Source organism: Citrus clementina, unplaced genomic scaffold, assembly GCF_000493195.1.
Source record: "Citrus clementina cultivar Clemenules unplaced genomic scaffold, Citrus_clementina_v1.0 scaffold_9, whole genome shotgun sequence".
Lineage (NCBI taxonomy): Eukaryota > Viridiplantae > Streptophyta > Magnoliopsida > Sapindales > Rutaceae > Citrus > Citrus x clementina.
The window spans coordinates 5,771,659-5,791,845 of NW_006261964.1; the positions used below are offsets into that span (position 1 = coordinate 5,771,659).

The 20,187-nt window shown below is 33.1% G+C and overlaps 2 protein-coding genes and 2 pseudogenes across 2 annotated transcripts; 2 read left to right on the plus strand and 2 right to left on the minus strand.

The window, feature by feature from the left end:
• Positions 1 to 179: 179 nt before the first annotated feature.
• On the plus strand, positions 180 to 1,170 carry LOC18033502 (CRIB domain-containing protein RIC5). Its single transcript, XM_024185231.1, has 4 exons — positions 180 to 255; positions 362 to 462; positions 582 to 672; positions 778 to 1,170. Exons 1-4 carry the CDS (start codon positions 201 to 203, stop codon positions 1,149 to 1,151), a joined length of 621 nt encoding a protein of 206 aa, XP_024040999.1. The 5' UTR covers positions 180 to 200; the 3' UTR covers positions 1,152 to 1,170.
• A 1,026-nt stretch (positions 1,171 to 2,196) lies between these two features.
• LOC18032772 (polyubiquitin) lies at positions 2,197 to 4,449 on the minus strand. The gene is made up of 2 exons (XM_006420204.2): positions 4,393 to 4,449; positions 2,197 to 3,513 (listed from the first exon to the last, which is right to left on the minus strand). Exons 1-2 carry the CDS (start codon positions 4,447 to 4,449, stop codon positions 2,197 to 2,199), a joined length of 1,374 nt encoding a protein of 457 aa, XP_006420267.2.
• Positions 4,450 to 6,193: 1,744 nt separating this feature from the next.
• On the minus strand, positions 6,194 to 8,273 carry LOC112098828 (annotated as a pseudogene).
• A 3,328-nt stretch (positions 8,274 to 11,601) lies between these two features.
• On the plus strand, positions 11,602 to 13,371 carry LOC18032847 (annotated as a pseudogene).
• The last annotated feature ends 6,816 nt before the right edge of the window (positions 13,372 to 20,187 follow it).

A 20,187-nucleotide genomic window follows, 5' to 3' on the forward strand; every position in this document is an offset into this window, starting at 1 on the left:
CTAGTGGTTTGATTCAAGTTTGTATCTCTAATCTGTTTATTATTTTAATTCGCTTATGTGAAATTTGTACCTGGGTTCATGTAATTTCTCATCTATTATTTTCATTTTTCCTTTTATTCTTGGCATTTGAATAGCAGTGGAACAAGTAAAAGCAGCAGCAGCAACCTGAGGAGGAAAGTTTCCAGTGAATATAAGCTAAAATGACATCAGTCAAGGGCCTATTAAAAGGGCTGAGATACATTGCACAAATATTTGGTATGAACAATTTTTCATTTCTGTACATATATTACATTATAATTCACTTCATTTTTCATTTTTCCTCTCAATATAGATACAAAGGTGCTCATTAGAACTTTTGCAGATCAACCTAAAGAACCAGAAATGCAAATTGGTCTCCCCACAGATGTAAAGCATGTTGCCCATATTGGCTGGGATGGTCCATCCGCTGTTGATCCCAGCTGGGTAATTTCTGTTTTCCTTTCACACTGTCTCAAGCAATATATATATTTTTTATTTTTTTTTAAAAGACAAAATGTTTATGCATACATGTGCCATGGCTACAATACCATAAAATTGTGCAGATGTCTGGCTTCAAATGTGTTCCGGAAATAGCAAAGCAGCCTTCTAATTCTATTAAAGAATCGAAGAACCCCGCGAAATATTTAGAATCAGGTCTGTTTGTTTCATTGAACAACATATTCCATTGTGTTGTTTTTTGCAATGCAAAGACATCTAAATTTATTGTTCTGATGTTGCTGGTTTCTAACGATACTCAAGACATAAAGCCTCAAAGTACTACTGATAAGCCTAAGCATAAGTCCAGAAGCAAATCGTCTACAGGCGGAGGCTCAGTCGTAGATTCCCCGACCAAGCGGCGGTCTGATGGATCAAAGCAATCTAGGTATTCAGTAGATTCCCCAAGAGGGCTGAACAAGTCAAGTCTGGGAGATGATCAGTCAACCTGTAGTGATCCTGCTGGTGTTCCAAAATCATCTCGCCGGAAAAAATCCAAGGGCAGTGAAGGGCCCTCGAAAGCATTGAAATCAAAAGGCGGGAATTCTTTGGCTGATACTGACACAGGTCAGAGAACGAAGAAAACAGAGGTAAAGCTAAATACGGTTGTAGAAACGAACGAAGAAGACAGGGGATGAGATGTAAGTTTCAGCAGGAATCTAGCCATTTGTAAATTTTACAGGTATACAAAATCTTCAGGATGGAGGGATGTAACTCAAACCTTATTTTATCAACCATTGTATTTGTTTTTTTCTTGCCATGTTCCGGATGCCAAGAAAATCAACAAAGTGGAGAAGAGAGAACTTGTGTTTGTTTTGACCTGTACATAGAAAAAGCAGCTTGCAGAGAAAAAAAATAGCTTGAGGCCTATTGTTAATCATGTCAGTGTCATTCATTAAAGGATCAACAATTCATAATACAAAAAGCTTCTACATAGATGTACATATGCCTGGGACCTAGATGTGGAAAGAAAGTGATTGCGTATATCACCGTTAGAAGAACATTGGAAACTACAAGTTTATGCTCAATGCCATTTGCACGAGCTCAAAACTTGAAATATCATCACTTTCTTTTACATTCCACAGAGATGATATTTTTCTAGGACCTTGATATGAAAATTTGAGGATATTTTTGGCAAACTCAAGCAGGGGTAAAACTTGTGGCAGCTATGAGCTGAGAAAAGGGAAAACATGGATTTGGCAAAAAAAACAATTCAATGAGAGCTTCTTATGGCCCAGTATTTCCGATTAAAGCAATGACTACAGATAAAGCTTGAGAAATTAGTTAATTTCCACAGAGAGGTAATAAAGGCTCAAAACTAATTTCCAATGTCAGCTTCTGCTTCATATACACAGAATGTTTTGCTAGTTTTGAACTTCATACTGATTGCACTAAATCTCATGTCAAATAATGCATACCAAATTGAGGTTTGCATAAAAGCGCAGAATGAGGATATAAATATGAGAATAAAAGATGCAGCAGTGATACAATAAAATCACAAATGTCTTTATTTAATCCTCCACACTTAATACCAAAACATACCAAACATCCAAAAGAAAAATTTAAGAAAAGGGTCTAAAATACATGTCCTTTGAAGCATCTGTGTATAGGTTTTCAAATGTAATTATATCAGGTAAAATAATGGCATCAACCAATATGGAATAAGACTCTATTATTGCCTTCTCAAAACACGAGAACCACTTTCTCGGACAAGTCCATACCATAATCAGCCAGAGTGCGGTCATCCTGTAATGCCACTTGATCGACTAATAACTCCTTCACTGCAGCTTGAAATTTGACTTTAGCCATTTCTTTCACTTCAGAAATGGAAATAGACAGTGATATTGAAGGATCAATAAAGATTAATGGCAATTCGATGATCCTTGAAGAGGGTGCCAAAACCATGTGAAGAGTCGAATGCTTTTGGATGTTGTAGCTTGCCAGAACATGGTTTTCAAATAGCCGCTTTCCATCAAAAACGATACTCTGAAGATGAAGAGGAGTCTGCAGTTTGTCAAAAAGTTTGACTTTCACATCTTGAACCGTGTTATATGGCTGGACATCAAGTGTTATAGTCTTTCCACCCCAAGTCTTAACAAATATCTGAAATGGGGAAGGTAGCACGTCTACGACGTAATTATTTTTGATGCCATAACTAGCCAAGGTCTTGCAAGCTTCAAGCTTCGTTCCAGCATAAAATAAATCTTGGTTGCGAAGTGATAAATCAATAATGTTTGCAACAATTTCTTTTACATCACGAACCGCAATCAACACTTCAACTTCGAGTCTCACAATCTCCTCAATTGGTGTTCTAACAAAAATCTGAATCGATGATGGAAACATCTCTAACAAGCACTCATCTTTCATGTCATAAAATGCCAAAGTCTTAGAATCCTCCAGCTTCTTTCCTTCATATATCATAACATGATCGGCAGCAGAGACACCCACAACGCTCCCGACTATTGCTTTGACATCACGAATAGCAAACGAATGTTTAACTTCAAGATTCACAATCTCTCCTGTTGTTGCTTTCACCAAAATTGATAATATCTCTTTTGGACAAAAGACCAAATGAATGATTGATTCACTCTTGATATTCATGGAGGTCATAGTCGCCGTGTCCTCTTTAAGCAGTTTTCCATCATAGACAAGGGTAAATTGATCGGATTGAATCCCCTCCTTAACTTGAATCATTGTTTTGATGTTTTGAACAGTATGGTAAGGCATTGCTTCCACGACGGTGGCTGTTTGATTAGTTGGAATTTTCACAAACAATTTCATTTCACTAAGATTCTGGTGAAGAAAATGGAGAGTGGAGTTGTTCCGAATCCCATAATCAACTAGCCTGCCTGCCTCGAGCCTATCACCAGCGAAGAAAAGATCGCAAATATCTTCAGATATCCCTTCCTTCACATGTATCATAGCTTTGAGATTCTTGATTGTCTCGGATTTCTTAACTTTCATGGTACTTGTTTTTATGATCTTCAAGTATACATTTATCTACAGAAAAAAAATGAAAGTAAATTCCTAAAAGATACACTCAAAATGAGAGTCACTAACAATTATTAGGTTAGATGATTAATGATTTAATTACTGTACGACGAATGTTTCACTGAATCACACTAGAAATAAGTAATCCTGGTACGATTACCATACAAATCATTAAGGTTGTACTAGTAGTATAGCTACATTTTTTTTTTAAAGCATTCATCAATAATAACTAAATTTGCTCCTCACTCATGTGACTATGTGAGGGTGGTTTTGAGTCCTGGATTTCTTGTATTTCCCCAAGAGATTTTACTGATTGAACCAATCACCACACACAATTTAGATGCTGTTTATGTAATACAAGTTTAAAAATTTATGTCTAAAAACAAAATTCAATCCATCCCTCATAATTACAGAGAAAACATAGTTTAAAAAGATATATACTAGCTAGTAAGCATTTGAGAGATTATATGATGCATAATTGTACTTACCAATTGAACCAACTAACACACATTATAGCTGGAGTTCATGTTATACAAGTTTCCAATATTATGCCGAAAAAGATCACAAGATCACAAGCAAGAATTCTAGAGATTAATTAGATGATGTAAACAAAAGACACATCATGTGTCCAAGTAGACAACTCGGTAACAATTACATATATAAACATCTTAAGCAAACAAACTCCTATTTCATTTTTCAGAAACTACTCTGTTTCATGTCCTTCTCATGAATCAATCTCAATTTATTAATCTCACTTCTAAAATGAAACCCACCTGCACATCATACACTTTTTATTTTCTTAACAACTGTAAGAAAAATAAAAAGTAAAAATGGAATTACAACTTAACCAAAAACATTAAAAGAAAAAAAGGTAAAACGTATATAGACCTCTTCTTTAGGGGAATTGAAGTGGGTTGTGGATGATTGACCTTCTGATGAATCCATGGAGAATGAACCAAAAAAATACAATTTTTTTCCCCTTTTCTTTGAAGTAGAAGACGGTTATGAAGAGAGAATGAGAGTCAAGGGTGTGACAGAGAGAGTTAAGAAGTTGGCAAACTTGAACAAGCAATTTCCACTTCGCTTTACAAATGGCAACTAACCATATCCAATAAATCCCAAAATAAAAAAAAAAAATGATGAAGTTTGATATAAGTATGTAATAAACTCTTAAAAAGACAATCATGCAGAGTTTTTATTGTTATTATCGTTTTTAATATTTTTTGACGTAGCAGTTTGCACTTAAAAATTTGTATGAAGAGTTTTTTTTTTTGAATTATAAAGAGTTTTTATTATGGCATTGGCATTTATTTATTAATTTGCTCTCATTTGTGAACAATGTCATTTAATTTTTTTAAAATGGAACACTTAAGGAGACATATTAAGCCTTAACTCGTAAATGCTTAAAGTCAAGACAAATACCAAAGCATGTGGTGGATTTGAAATCTATTAACATGGCATGAAATAAATATTTTAAACTCATTAGGAGGAGAATCCCACCAAGTGAAGCTACCACAATAAAGACCAATATTAGGCAAGAGATAATTTTATTATTTTTTTAAAAAAAATTATTATTCTCCACTTTTCTTTTTTAAAGTATTTTATCAACTTTGCTTTCCTACATATCACAATTGGTAAGTTTTCAAGAATGGGTGAGAATTTACTAAAAAAAGTTAATATTGGAAAAATATTAACTATAATACTATACAATTGTGACAAAGAATGTAATGGTTGGTTTATATACTTTACCATTTGTGGTGGATTTGTACTAGAACAACATTAGTTGGGATTTGCAATTGCATGTCTAGCATTACTATTTAAAAAAAAAACGTGTTAAATATTGTCTTTTTTTCTTTGATGATTAGTGAGAAGTAAAAAGAAATAGACTAAATAATAGCAATGTAAACCCCAAAGCGAGCGATTTATTTTTCTAATATATTATTACTATGATCCTAAAGGTTAAATCTTTTATAATTCTAGAGTATAGCTAAAAATGAAATCTACATTTATTATTATATAATACAATCCGAAAGTTCATTGAGTATAGATAAAAAATTTACACTTATAATATCAAATCTACCCTACTGAGAATTATTTGGAAGATAAGATAGAACCACTTATGGAATAACTGCATAAGCAATAACCATTACACAAGGGTGCTTTACTGCACATTCTGCCTGGATATGGTACTAGACCTAGCTTTCGGTCAATTCAAATTGAACTGTAAGTATGAGCAGGTATTTAGGGTTAAAATTTGGCTACAGATAAGCTTGAGAAACTGGTTATGCAAACTTTCCTATACAAGCTGAGATGACATAAATACGGAAGGGTGGAAACAAAATTATGAGAATAACTGATGCTTCACTGATATAATGATGTCACGGAGTCGACTTTTTAGAGCATCAATCCATATGAAAACTAAAAGAAAAGGGACCTGAAATAGTAAAATATGATTAGTTTAGAGCATCAATCCAACAAAAAAAAAAAAAGAAAAAAGACAAGAATGCATCGATGGAACTGGTTTCAGAAGTTCGACTAATTATCGAAAGTACTGTCATTAAGCAATATTGTATAAAAAGGTATATATTAGTTCCTTTCAAAATGCTAGAACCAGTCTTGTGATAAAGTTCATACCATAATCTGTCAGGAGAAGTCATCCTGTACTACCACTTGACAGAATGTAATTCCTTTACTGGAACTCAAAATTTAGGTTAAGCCATATCCTCGAGATCAGAAAACAAAATAGAATCCCAGGGCGCAAAACCAAGTGGAGAGTAGCGTCCTTTTGGATGTCGTGGCTTGCCAGATCCAGGTTATCCTTCAGCCACTTTCCACCATATACAATACTATGACGCTCAAGGGGAATCTGCAGCTTGTAAAAAGGCTTTTCTTTCGGAACTTTTATTTTGTTACATAGCTCGACATCTAGTGTTACCATGCAGTCCAAGTCTTAACAAATATCTGAAATGAAGCAAGCAACACCCCTGTCATCTTTGACACCGTAACAAGCCAAGGTCTTGCAATCCTTCAGCTTCATTCCTGTCACGAATAGTAAGCAAAACTTTAACTTTGAGTTTCACAATCTCTTCAGTCAGCATTTTAACAAAAATCTGAATGAATGAAGGAAACATCGCTAACATTCACTCTTCTTTGATGTCATAAAATGCCAAAGTCTTGCAATCCTCAAGCAGCTTTCCTGCATAGTTCATAATCAAATCGCTGACAGAGACGCCTGTGATACTCCCAACTATTGCTTTGACATCAGCAACAGTAAAAAAACTTTAACTTTCAGTTTCAGAATATCGTCAGATGGGGCTTTCACAGAAATGGATAGAACCTTAATTGCACAAAAGAGCAATTGCATTGTTGACTCCCTTTTGACATTCGGGGAAGCTAGTGCCATGTCCTCTTCAAGAAGATTTCCATCATAAACAAGGATGAATCGATCGGACTGAATCCCCTTCTTAACATGAATCAGGGATTTGATGTGTTATGGTGAGCCATTGCTTCCACCACAATGGGTCTCTCATTCGTTAGCATTTTCACAAACAATTTTTGTCCGTTTGATGTCTGTTCAATAAGATGGAGCGTAGAGTTGCTCTCAATACCATAATCAATCAACCTGCCATTCATAAGCCTGTCACCAGCAAAGAAGAGATCCTGAATATCTTCAGATGTCCCTTCCTTCTCATGTACCATACCTTTGAGATTTTTTATGGTCTCAGATTTCTCAACGTTCAAGGTAACTGTTTTTCATGATCTTCAAGTGTACAAATATCTGAAAAAGAAAGAAAGAGAGTTTCTAAAAAGGAACACCCAAAATAAGTGTCACTAAAAATCACAAGGCTAGACGATGATTAATGATTTCAATTATGTTTTGTCGTATGAATGCAGAGAATAAAAATTTTCCACATTTTTCATTTTTCATCAAACACCAAATTAATCATTTCAGGTAAAAAAAAAAAATTATGTTTCAAGGAATCACACTCTCGTAAGTAATTCTAACTCTGTTATCATACAAACCTTAAAAGATTTTACAAGAAAATAGAGATGTTGTTTGGTTGCTAAGAAAATAGATAAGAGAAAAGATGTTTCTAGAATCTGTATTATTATTATTACTCAGCTTAAACTGTTACAAGAATACAATCTCTATTTATATACATCTCTTAAGTATCACTATCATTACTAATTGATAACTAACTATTAACTAATTACAAGCTGGACTTCAACACACAGTACACATTGCGTTGTAACAAATTTTTAATGATTTATGCTGAGCTGTCATCTTGGTTACTAACTTCTGACGTCGCAATTCTATTTTCTTTCTTCAGCTTAGAATTCTCCTTCTTCTTCTGTATGAAATGAGCTTCCATAACAGTCCCCTCAAACTCAAGGGACAAGGAAGAACATTGAGTTTTTGTCCCTTGAGTTTGGCTCTTTGTGAGTTGCGAAAGTAGAGTCTTTAAAGTATTAATATGGTCAGTCACCGATGTAGATTTCGTCATGTGAAGAGTATAGAGTCTCATCTTTAAGAAGATTTTGTTGTGAAGCGACTTGGCCTCGTACAATCTTGTGAGAGTATTCTATATTTCCTTTGCTGTCTTTTTCTCCGTCAAATTGGATAACACCCCATCTGTAAGTGTCAAGTGTAGATCAACAATGGCGTTGCCTTCCATTTCATTCCACTTGTCATCATCAGTTATCTCCATGGGCATTTCTCTAATTGCTGCCAAGCAATTATTCTTCTGCAAAATAACTTTCATATTCATTTTCTACAATGAGAAATTATTTCTGTTGAACTTTTCATTATCGTATATTTCTGCCATTACTTTTCACCACAAACTACTTTTTCTAGGATCAGCTCCTATCATTTCATGTGAACAGTAACTGTATACATCAACAATGTCATATATTTGAATAGTACCGTATACTTGAACAATACTATATGCATGAATAGTACCCTCGACTCTAAAAAATATAATCATTAGCTCTGATACCACTGTTAAAAAATTGATGGGTGAAGTAGGGTCACAACTGAAATGAAATTAGAAGAAAAAACGAATATGCACATAAACATGATAGAAATTTATGCGGTTATACTTTTATCTTACATCCATGGGCGAAAACAGAAAGATAAAACTTTACTAGTGAAAAGATGATTACAAATATTGTAATATTTAGGCTCATTATCCAGAACTCTAATACACCTAATTTCTTAAATCACTAAATCAAGATTTTAAAGCTTTGAAACTCTCGACTCTCAATTTCTCTCTAAAGAAAAGAAAAGAAATTGAAGAATTGGATGCTGAAATAAGGAGGAGCATCCTCCTTTTATAGCAAAAAATTAGCGACTGTTCATGCCTTTTTTTTTTTTACTTTGATTTTGGCTGCACCGAATTCGGTGCTGCCATTGTTGAAATTGGTAGATTGTTGACATTGGCCAACATTAATACAAAACACTAGATTGTAGGGGCAAATTCGAATGATTTTATCTAAGCAAAGTAGAATCCCGGAAAAGGGATATGGAAAGTAACTAATAACTTTATGAAATGAGAGTTATCATGACACTTTTAAACTTAAATCAATATTATTTAGAGAGTAAATAATGTGTTTTTTTATTGCATTTTAGTTACATTTTACATAAACATCTATTTTGGATTATTTTTAATAAATTGAGTTGTCTAGATCATTTTTGTGCTAAGATTATGTGCATGATTATAGATGACCGAGAAGCTCAAGTTTTAGGGAAGGAACGCTATTGCAATAGACTTGTAGAGATAATGAAAAAACTTGACTACAGAGGAGTTAAAACAAGTTCAAATCAGTGAAGATGTTGTAGCCATTGCTGTAGAAATCTTGGAGCACTAACAGACTGGATTTCGGCGCAATAACTAAAAGATTGCGATATGAAGTTTTCAAAAATGGAGGATACGCGCACACACTTTCTATTGCCCTAATCTCAAGTTATAAAAGGAGCACACATGAAAAGAAAAAAAAGGGAGAGCCATCAGCCAAGGAGAATACTGAAAAAAAAACAAGAAAACAAAAATTATGAGATAGATTGAAGGCTGTAATAGAGGACTCAAGTAGAAAACAAAGGAGATGTCACAAAGACCAAACAGAGCTCAGTTCTTCTTCTTATTTTCTTGTTTGCTATTTATTTATGGGAATGTATTTGATGGTTAAAACAATTTTATTCACTGTTCTATTGCAAATCATGAACTAAATTTGATTGTGGTTGAGTAATAAACAATCTTAATGGATGTTTGACTGATAAATGTGTGTTGCTCTGAATTTGTTATAGCATTTTGTCTTAATTTTTCTTAATAGCAGAGGCAAACCCATGACTTTTATTATCCCAGACTAATTTATAAATTTATGGTAAATGTTTGTGTGAATGTTGGTTCTTGTAAAGAAAGAGGGAAAAAAAATAAACATTAAAACTCCTAGTAAATTACATATATTTAATAAAAGAATGATAACAATATAACAAACAAGCTTATAATATAAATAATTAAATTATGCATTAAAGAAACTATTTATGAAATTCTGTTTTATTTTGGTGATATAGAACGTGATACATTTGAATAATATAATTTAATGAAATGAAAAAGAATAAGTATGATTGTGAAGGAAATTGTTTGGGTGATAAAATAAAGCTACCAGAATCAGGTTTTCCTTAAACTTGACTCTGTTGGCTTTGCCATTCTTATAAAACTCCTAAAAGGATAAGGGATGGACAAATTTTTTGAACTCTAGAAATCCTACTTAATCAAATTGAAATTTGAAGATTGATCTATGATCTTTCTTATCCTTTTTATTTTTCAATTGGTCTTCCCTCTTCACTATTATTCTTTACTATTTAAGGGAGAGTTTCTTCCAATTTTTCTCTCTTTGGTCCATTTTGATTAGGTCTTTTTACACAAACATTCATACACCCGATTATCACATGAAAATCCTTGATACTAACTTGAGCTTCGAAGGGTTAATGCCGGAAAAACTTCCGGCACCCCTGACCGTTTCTCTGGTTGCAGGTGCTCACTAGGATTGGATCATGCTCTCTATTTCTTGCTCACTAGATCAGATTCCTGGTCGCCAACTTTTGCTCAGGTTGCTAAATTGAGGCTAGAACCCGTCTCCTCGAACAAATAAATTTTAATGTTGTCATTAGAATCTAGTAAGTAACCCGCACATTGACACGACCATTTTTGGCATCAACAAAAATAAATCATGAAATTATGAAAATGTTGTTAATTGTTACTATATCATTGAGTAATGCTAGGAATCTCATTATTTGAGTCCCAAATTGAGTTACAAATAATGTGCCATTCATCAATTAGATTGTAGAATTAGAGTGACAAGTAATTTTACATTTATCGCCCATTAGATGAGTGACACATACCATTATTATTTTAATTAGAATAATAGATTTCCTTATTTTAAAATTACTCCTAGTGGGAATGTTATAATATATTGGCATATCTTTTTTTTTTCTTTTTTCAATTAGAACAAACCATAATACTTTTTATAATAAGTTGAATTAGCACTAATATTTTAGCCTCCTAATGATTTCAGTTTATCCAATAAATATACAACTGAATTATATTGTAAAATAAGTCTCTAACTCTACTTTAAAAATGAAGAAAGAAAAAAATTGAATTGGGAACATACTTGAACATAAAATAAAAAAATTTATTATTTAATAAAAATTGTAAAAATTTAAGGGCTATAAGGGAAATTTTCCAGGATCTAGCCCAAGAAGTAAAGATTAATATATATATATATATAGTTAAAAGAATAATTAGTAATTCGAATGCAAAGAGATCGATGATGACAGCTTATACTGAAAGAGCGGACAGAGAAGAAGAGGAAGAGGCTATTCGAATTCTGGATGCCTGGTACGTATTTGTATTATATATATTGGCATGTCTTATTAAAATTCTAGAAGGACTCTTCCAACGGAAAAGAATCCTTATTAGATTAAGAAAAATTTGTCTATTACAAAAATGCGGGCCTAGGATTTCTTGTCTAGTTAGGATACATGATAAAACTATATAAAGGCACCTACGTTGAGCTCTCAAGTCACAAATTCGCCATAGAGTTGAAAGATTAGAATAAAATAGCGAGTTAGTTTTCAGCTTTTTCTTAAGTTATTGCTGTCATGGATGGTAATTGTTTAGCAATGGGGCACAAGGAAATTGACATGGATGAAGGATGGGACATTATCCAGAAATGGATCACAAAATTGAAGAGGATTTCAGAAGGATTACCAGAGCCACCCTTTAATGTGGACGATTACGTTATGCTTTACAGCTCTGTCTACTCTACTTGCATCCAGGGGCCTCATCATGAATATTCTGCTCAGCTGTATAACAAGTGAAAGCAAGATCTTGAAGAATATATGTCATCAACGGTATTTCCATCTTTGAGTGAGAAGCATGATGAGCATTTGCTGAGGGAGCTTGTGAAAAGATTTGCTAATCATAAAGTTATGGTTAAATGGCTGGCACTCTGCTTCAACTATCTCGAACGCTATTACATTCGTCAAAGAGCACTTCCTACAATTAGTGAAATTGGACTTACCTGCTTCCGGGATCTGGTTTTTGATGCTCTAAAGCATAAAGCAAAAGATGTCGTAATTGCTTTAATTGATAGAGAACGCGAGGGAGAAGAGATTGACAGGGCATTACTGAAGAATGTATTGGATATCTTTGTTGAGATTGGACAGGGGAAGATGGATTGTTATTGTTGAAAAGTCAAAGAAGAGCTTGCCAAATTCAAGGTTGGTAGCACGATTTGGTACACCAACAATTGTAGAGATTTTTCAAGCCGAAAAGAAAGAATGGACAAAGGGGATGGATTTGGAAAATAATAATAATTAAAAATTATATTTTTAATTATTTTATTCTTTGTATAGTAATTCATTTCTCCTATAAATAGCTAAGGATTTCATTCATTTGAAATCATCCCAAAATTGTTAAGCTTATAAGTTTCTAAGCTTTTGAGAGAAGTGAGAGAAGTGTGTCTGGGGAATTTATCTTTCCTGCAGAGTGTGAGAGTACTGGGTATATTTGAGTTTCTGGGAAGTGAGATTCGTTACTCAAATATTGTACTTTATTAATTGTTAAATAAACAATTATTCTTTCTTGCCTCCGTGGAGGTAGGTTTAATTACCGAACCACGTAAATTCTTGTATCCTTTATTTTTCTGTAATTATTTGGTGCGCTTGATTCCGCATTCCGCGCACAATAGTTATGAAAAAGATTTTGAAGAACATATACTTCGGGATACCGGTAATTACTATTCTTGTAAGGCATCGAATTGGATTCTTTCGGATTCGTGTCCAGATTACATGATCAAGGCTGAGGAATGCTTGGAGAAGGAAAGAGATAGAGTGTCTCATTACATGCATTCGAGCAGCGCGCAAAAATTGGTGGAGAAAGTAGAACATGAGTTGTTGGTAGTGAATGCAATTCAGCTCTTTGAAAAGGAACAAGCAGAATGCAGAGCATTGCTTAAAGAAGATAGGGTGGATGATCTTTCCAGGATGTGTAGGCTTTACCATAGAATACCTAACGGTTTGGAACAAGTGGCTAGTGCATTCAAACAGCATGTTATTGTTGAATGTACGCTGTTGGTACAACAGGCTGAAGATGCTGCAAAGAGCAACTGCAGCAACAGATCCTTATTCGGGAATTAATTGAGCTACACAACCAGTATATGGAATATGTTAGTAATGGTTTCATAAACCACGAGTTGTTCCACAAGGCCCTGAAGGAGGCTTTTGAGAATTTTTACAATGAAACTGTTGGTGGTACTTTGAGTTCAGAACTTATGGCAACATTCAGTGATAATATCAAGCTGTGATGCAGACCTGGTACACTGAAGTTCCAAATCAAATTGAAGTCCACTAGTTTTAAGAATATCTTTTTAATTTTGTATTTTATTTGAATTGCGTACTGCATTCTAACTATGCAGGATAAGTAATATAATTTCTATTTTGTTTTGGTTTATGTACATTGAGAATTTTTTATAACTGAATAGCTAAAAATAGAGCTTGGAACTAACGCTGCTGTGCATTTTCTATGTCCAATAAACCTAAGTTGATCAATCAACTTCCTTGGTGAAACAATTCATAGCAGATAAAATAAAATTTGTTAAAATTATGAACAAAATAGTAATGGTATCCCAATTCCCTCATGACAGTTGCCCATTGCATTAAGATTATAAATATATTTATACAAAAACTAACCACCCCAAGACCTTGATTCAAGCAATCAAGATCGAATTTAATGAATCCTAAATCAAGAGATTGGCTGACGTAAGAAACAAAAACAGAAATAAAGTAAAAGACACAAAAGCAATTTAAGTGGTTTATCCTTAAGGTCCTACACATACTGCAGAGCAGGGCAGTGAGCTTTCATGAATAATGGCGCACAAGAATGACAAGTGAATCATTAACATGTAAGCATATTTCCGAATAATACATAACATGCTTTGAAAATTAAATGCAGAAGTTTGAGAACCTAACCTCCAGCCATTGATGTGTCATTTCAACTGTTTACTTTTCGATTTTGATACTTCAGTAACTTCATCTTTCCATCAAAGATGAAGTGATGGTAGTTATAATTAACTATCATAACATCTAACAGCTAGCTCCAAGCGTGGCAGAATTAATGTCAAATGAAATGTTGGTCCACATACTAGAGACTTCTTTTAGAAAAAACACCTCAACAGTCAGGTGTCCAACATTCTCCCACTTGGTCCAAACATTTCACTTGATTTGATATCAATTCATTAGACTTAAGAAATATAATACATGAATCATAGCGATAAGTCCTCTAAGAACGAGTGTTATCTTCCATGTATTACAATGCATTATTTTTCTTAAATCCAGTCACGTATGATAACTTAACTTAATGAATAAACCCATGTTTATTCTTGGTCCAATAAAATTGATATTTTCTCAATATAAATAAATGTGCACATAAAGATGAGAAAACATCACAATAAACGAAAATCAAGAGTCTCATTTATATTACATTGCATATACAATGAAAATGACATGACGGAACCAAGTCCCATTTGGTCTACATGATCCTTAAACTTTTGTGGTGGCATGCCCTTTGTTAAAGGATCAGCAATAATCAATTCAGTGTTAACGTGTTCAATGACCACTTTCTTTTCTTTAACACGTTCTCTTGTGGTTAAATATTTAATGTCGATGTGTTTACTTCGACTTCCACATTTGTTATTTTTAGCCATGAAAACTGCAGTTGAATTGTCACAATATATCCTCAATGGCCTTGAGATTGAATCCACAATTCTAAGCTCAGATATGAAACTCTTCAACCATACACTATACGAGGTAGCCTCAATACGAGAAACGAACTCAGCCTCCATAGTGGAAGTAGCAGTCAAACTCTGCTTTGTACTTCTCCAAGATATAGCTCCACTGGCGAGCATAAAAATATATCCAGATGTTGATTTTCGTGAATCAACACAGCCAGCAAAGTCTAAATCGGAGTAACCAATTACCTCCAAATTATCAGTTCGTCTATACATAAGCATGTAATCATTGGTGCCTTGAAGGTACCTCATTACTTTCTTTGCAGCTTTCCAGTGGTCTAAACCTGGATTACTCTAATATCTTCCCAAGATTCCAACAGCAAATGCTATGTTAGGTCTTGTACAGACTTGAGAATATTAATAACTATTATTAATGAAATAAATAGTTTATTTTATAAATATATATTTTTATTCACTTTGTAATTAAAACTACAACTCCATAAATGAGGGTAAAATTATAATTTAAAATAATTTACTCTCAATTTAAAAAAAATAAACAAATAAATGAAATTCTAATTATAAATTGGATTCTAATTCTTATTTCACACTCGCAGTATAGGTAAATGACCTATTTTTACTCCTACTTTACATCCCCAATTCTAGGATTCCAACTCCCTAAATTTCACACTTCAAAGTAGACGCTGCTTAAATGTCAATGTCATAAGTTTATCGAACTGAAATATAAATTCCTCATCAAATAACTTCAACAATTCTAAATTGCTATTATCTTAGACAAATTTGTTTCCATCCTTCAAATAGTTAGTAACCACCGTGCATATTGATCTAACCATAAGGTTGTTACCGTATCCAACCAGATATTGTTACCTACCACCGTAGTTTTCTTACACCCACATTCACCTTTTAACAACCTACTTTGACTGGTATGCATATATATAATGTGGGCATGTGGCCATCTTAAAAGACGTTGGATCACTTTGGATTTTAAAGCAACGGTTATTGGAATAACGACAGAATTTATGGTACCTTACTACAGTTACAAGTTACAACATAGGCGAGTCCTAAATTTATTATAATTATTTTGTGAAATGGATGAGTTTAGAAAAAAGTGTGGGTCCGTGGGAAATATCACTGCCCTTTCCCAATTTTCTTTTTCATTTTGTTAAGGGCTAATTCCGATGTTTCAATATTTTTCAATGCCCCCAAATGTTTCAATAATTATCATCTCACATCCAAATCTATTAATTTGACCATTTATTCTAACGGTCAAAAGATAAATTTAAAAATTCATGCCCTAAATATTATTTGATAATGATAAATTAAATTAATTTGATAATTTAATTGATGAGATTATTATTTAATTACCTTTAATTAAGAATTTTTAATGTAAATATCAATTATTGGATTAGCATTTTATGTCATTTAATTATTCTCTAATTCAAGATAAGGAGCATGTCTGATATTTAATTAAATTTCAAACACATCCGTTAAAAATGGTGGTCAAATTAACGAAAATAGGATACAGTGAAAATTATCAAAATATTTAGATATACAGTGAAAAATACCAAAACATTTGGGTTATGGGTGGGATGAAACTATGTTGCAACGGTTGCAACATGCCACCGGATTTTGTCTTTTTTAGTTAATTACACAACACTACCCTATATTTTATGAAACATTCAATAAACACAAAAAGTTACAAAGTTTTATATAAAAATCCTTTTTGGGATAAAATAACTTTTAAAAAAATTTACTGTTATTATTATTATTATTTGTTGATGTATGAATTTCTTTGAAAGAGTTCAGGAAAGTGAAAGGGTATATTCCCAGAAGTTACAATCGTAATATTCATCATTTTATTAACTAGCGTAAGTGTAACAATTATTACTATTATTATTATTGTTGTTGTTAAATGACAATTAGTTGCATGTAGCGTTACGTTACTCTTTTTTTTGTCTACTCTCCAAAACATCCTGCTTTCTCTCTCACAAAAGGAAAAAGAAGCCAATAGTGTTCAACCAATAAACTTAGTGAAACTGGAACTTATGAGAATCGGCAACAGAATGTCATGCCTTATGAAAATTCAATGCTGCATAATTCAACGCTTGACTGGGACTTATGAAATTCACTAATAAACTAAAATTGCAAAACTCACACGGCAAAATAATACTGCATTTATTGATAAAAATATTAGTGCGGCATGTGAAGTTGCTTAGAATGTTGTTTACTGTATGACACTGACTTGATCCTCTCTGTTCAGCTTTTAAATCTTTAATTTAACTTTATAAATTATTGGTCAATTCAGCTCAAGATGTTTAATGAAATAGTCCGAGAACTAAAAAAAGTTAGATATGTTCTAGTATTAAAGAAAAATCTAATTTCTGTAGGTACTTTGGAAGCTAAAGGCTACAAGGTTACCGTTCGAAATAGCACAATGAAATTCACATATAGGGCTATAGTGATTCTGCAAGGGTGTGGCATCATAATTTGTACTAATTAAAACGAAATACAACTAGCTAATATTTCCGAGGCCCATAATGACACCACCAAGCTATGTCATGTATGACTGGGACATACTAAAGAAAAGTCTCTACTAACTCTGATAACACATGGACTTTTGTGAAATGTGCCAATACTTGTAAAATGAAATCTGTTAGCTTTGTTTTGCAGGTAAGAAAACAAAGGTCAAGTTTGGAATGACTAATCACGATAATCATTAGATCTTTGAAAGATTGCATTAATTAGTGAAAGCCATTATTTTTTTTCATGTCTATATGATTTCTCTAAACATGTGTAGGTGTACATGCAAGCAAAGTAGAGTTAAAGGTTTTAGGCTTTGCGATCTCGAAAATAAAAGATTTGTGTATAGCAGAGATATTACTTTTGATTAAGCTTCCATGTTGAAAGCTTCAAGTTCTCAGCAGGTAGAAAACAAGACCAATGAGATATTGCAGTAGGTAGAGTTTGATGCAACTCTAAATAGACCAATTAGTTCTACATCAGAAAAGAGTTCAACTTGGAGGTGACTCCAAGATTTGAAGGAGAAGTCATTTTTGTTGATGTCCCACAAGATGAAGAAATAACTGAAGATGTAGAACATGTAGAACATGTAGAACATGAAAATGAAACTATAGTAATAAGGAGACTAAAAAGAGCGATAAAGAAACCCAGATAGCTTATAAAAGATATGACAATAGTTATGCACTTCTAGTTATTGATAATGAAATCCATAACACTTTCAATGAAGCTATATATATTAGTGAAAATAGTTAGTGAAAATTAGTCAGACTTAGGAAATTGTAAAGTTACGTAAAGAGGAAAAGGTTATTGGCAATAAATAATTCTACATCAAGAAGCAAGATTCTCCAAATCAAACAACTCTTTGATACAAGACAAGGGTCGTAGTAAAAGATTTTGCTCAAAAAGAAGGTAATGACTATAATAAAATGTTCTCTTTAGTTGTAAACATACTTCCATTCGTATCCTACTTGCCTTGATAGCTGAATATAAATTAGAGTTGTCTTAATTGGATGTTAAGACAACATTCTTATATGGAGATTTAAAGGAGTAAATTTATATGACTCAGGCTTGTGATTTTAAAGTTACTGGAAAAAAGAACTAAGTGTGTAGATTGATTAAATCTTTATACGAATTGAAACAATTACCAAGACAGTAGTACAAGAAATATGATCAATTTATACAATGGCAGAAATTCACTAGAAGTGAACAAGATCACTGTGTTTATTTTAGAAGACTATAAGATAAAATTTTCATCTATCTATAATTCTATGTCGATGATATACTTATAGTTTCGAAGAATAGAGGTGAAATTGAAAGATTAAAAAAGCAGCTGGCTTCTAAGTTCGAGATGAAAGACTTAGATGATCCACAAAGAATTCTTCAGATGGACATTCGTAGAGACAAAAGGAATGGAAGCATATGGTTAGCTCAAAAGTCTTATTTGAGGAAGGGGCTAGAAAAGTTTGATATGAATGACAACCAAACTAGTTTCTACTCTTCTAGCTCCTCATTTCAAATTGAGCTCTTCTTCATGTCCTCTTTCTCAAGAAAATGTGACTACATGACTCATGTTCCATATGCTAGTGATTTGGGTAGTCTTATGTATGCTATGATGTGCAAAAGGCCTGACATATCTCAAGTCGTGAGTATAATTAGTCAATACATGCATAATCTAGGTAAAAGCCATTGTCTTACGGTAAAGTGGATTATCTAATATTTGTATGGGACAATTAATTTTGGATTATTGTTAAAAAAAAATTGTAGTCAACAATGTGTTGGGTATTGTTATTCTGATTTTGCAGGAGAACTTGACAAGTGAAGAGCAACAACGAGCTACATATTTGAATTAGGTGAAGGTCCGATTAGTTTGAGTTCAATTCTATAATCGAAAATTGCTCTTTCTACTACGGAAGCAAAGAAAATAGCAGCAACAAAGGCTACAAAGGAAACTATTTGGTTCAAAAGCTTGTTAGGTAATTTGAGAGTAATTTATGAGAACATTGAGGTCTTTTGTAATAATCAAAGCGTGATATTATGAAGAACTAAATGTATCATGCTCGAACAAAACATATGGATAGGAAATATCATTATGTGAGGGAGGTTATCGAGAGCGGTGTTGTGTTGTTTAAGAAGATTGATACTAAAAATAATCCAGCAGATATGTTGACAAAGGTGATTTATAGAGTTAAGTTTTCAACATTACGTAAAACTAATTCAAATCCTTCAAACATGTTGAGTTTGGGAAATTTTTAAACTACGGTTGGCTTGATACCTGATTTTGGGTATGTAGGCAGTCACAGAGATACAACTATTTTTTGGAATGAAGTATCATGATCCACTAGTAGTTGGCTAAGATTTTTATAAAATTTTTACCGATGTGGAGATTTGTTAAAATTAAAAGAAGGCATGAAGACTTTTGGAAAATTATGAAGACTTTTTGGAAAAAATTAAAAGATTTTCCAAATCGGTGGCTGAAATTGTTAAAATGCATTTGAAGGTGCCCAAGATTGTTGAAATGCAATTAAAGGATTAGATGCAATAGTGCAAGCTTGAAGTTTATAAATAGAGGACATTTCTTCATTCCATATCATCCCAAAAAATTTGAGAAAAACAGTTCTACAGTTGGAGAGGTGAGTAATTGAGAGGTTTTCCTTTTAAGTGTGTGCAAGAGTACTAGGTGTATTTAGGTTCTCATAAGGGATATTTCTTTACTCATTTTTTATACTCTAATAATTATTAGCAATTCAATTATTTTGTCTTGCTTCTACGTAGGCATAATTGGTGAACCACGTTAAATTCTTGTGTTTTTTATTTTTCTGTGATTATTTATTGCGCTTGATTGCGCATTCCGCACAC

Excerpts from the sequence above, each read along its gene's own strand:
- LOC18033502 (XM_024185231.1), top strand. The coding sequence starts at position 201 with ATGACATCAGTCAAGGGCCTATTAAAAGGGCTGAGATACATTGCACAA. Across the intron at positions 256-361 it reads ATACATTGCACAAATATTTG|ATCAACCTAAAGAACCAGAA; the intron begins GTATGAACAATT and ends GAACTTTTGCAG. Across the intron at positions 463-581 it reads CCGCTGTTGATCCCAGCTGG|ATGTCTGGCTTCAAATGTGT; the intron begins GTAATTTCTGTT and ends AAAATTGTGCAG.
- LOC18032772 (XM_006420204.2), bottom strand. The coding sequence starts at position 4,449 with ATGGATTCATCAGAAGGTCAATCATCCACAACCCACTTCAATTCCCCT. Across the intron at positions 3,514-4,392 it reads TCAATTCCCCTAAAGAAGAG|ATAAATGTATACTTGAAGAT; the intron begins GTCTATATACGT and ends TTTTTTCTGTAG.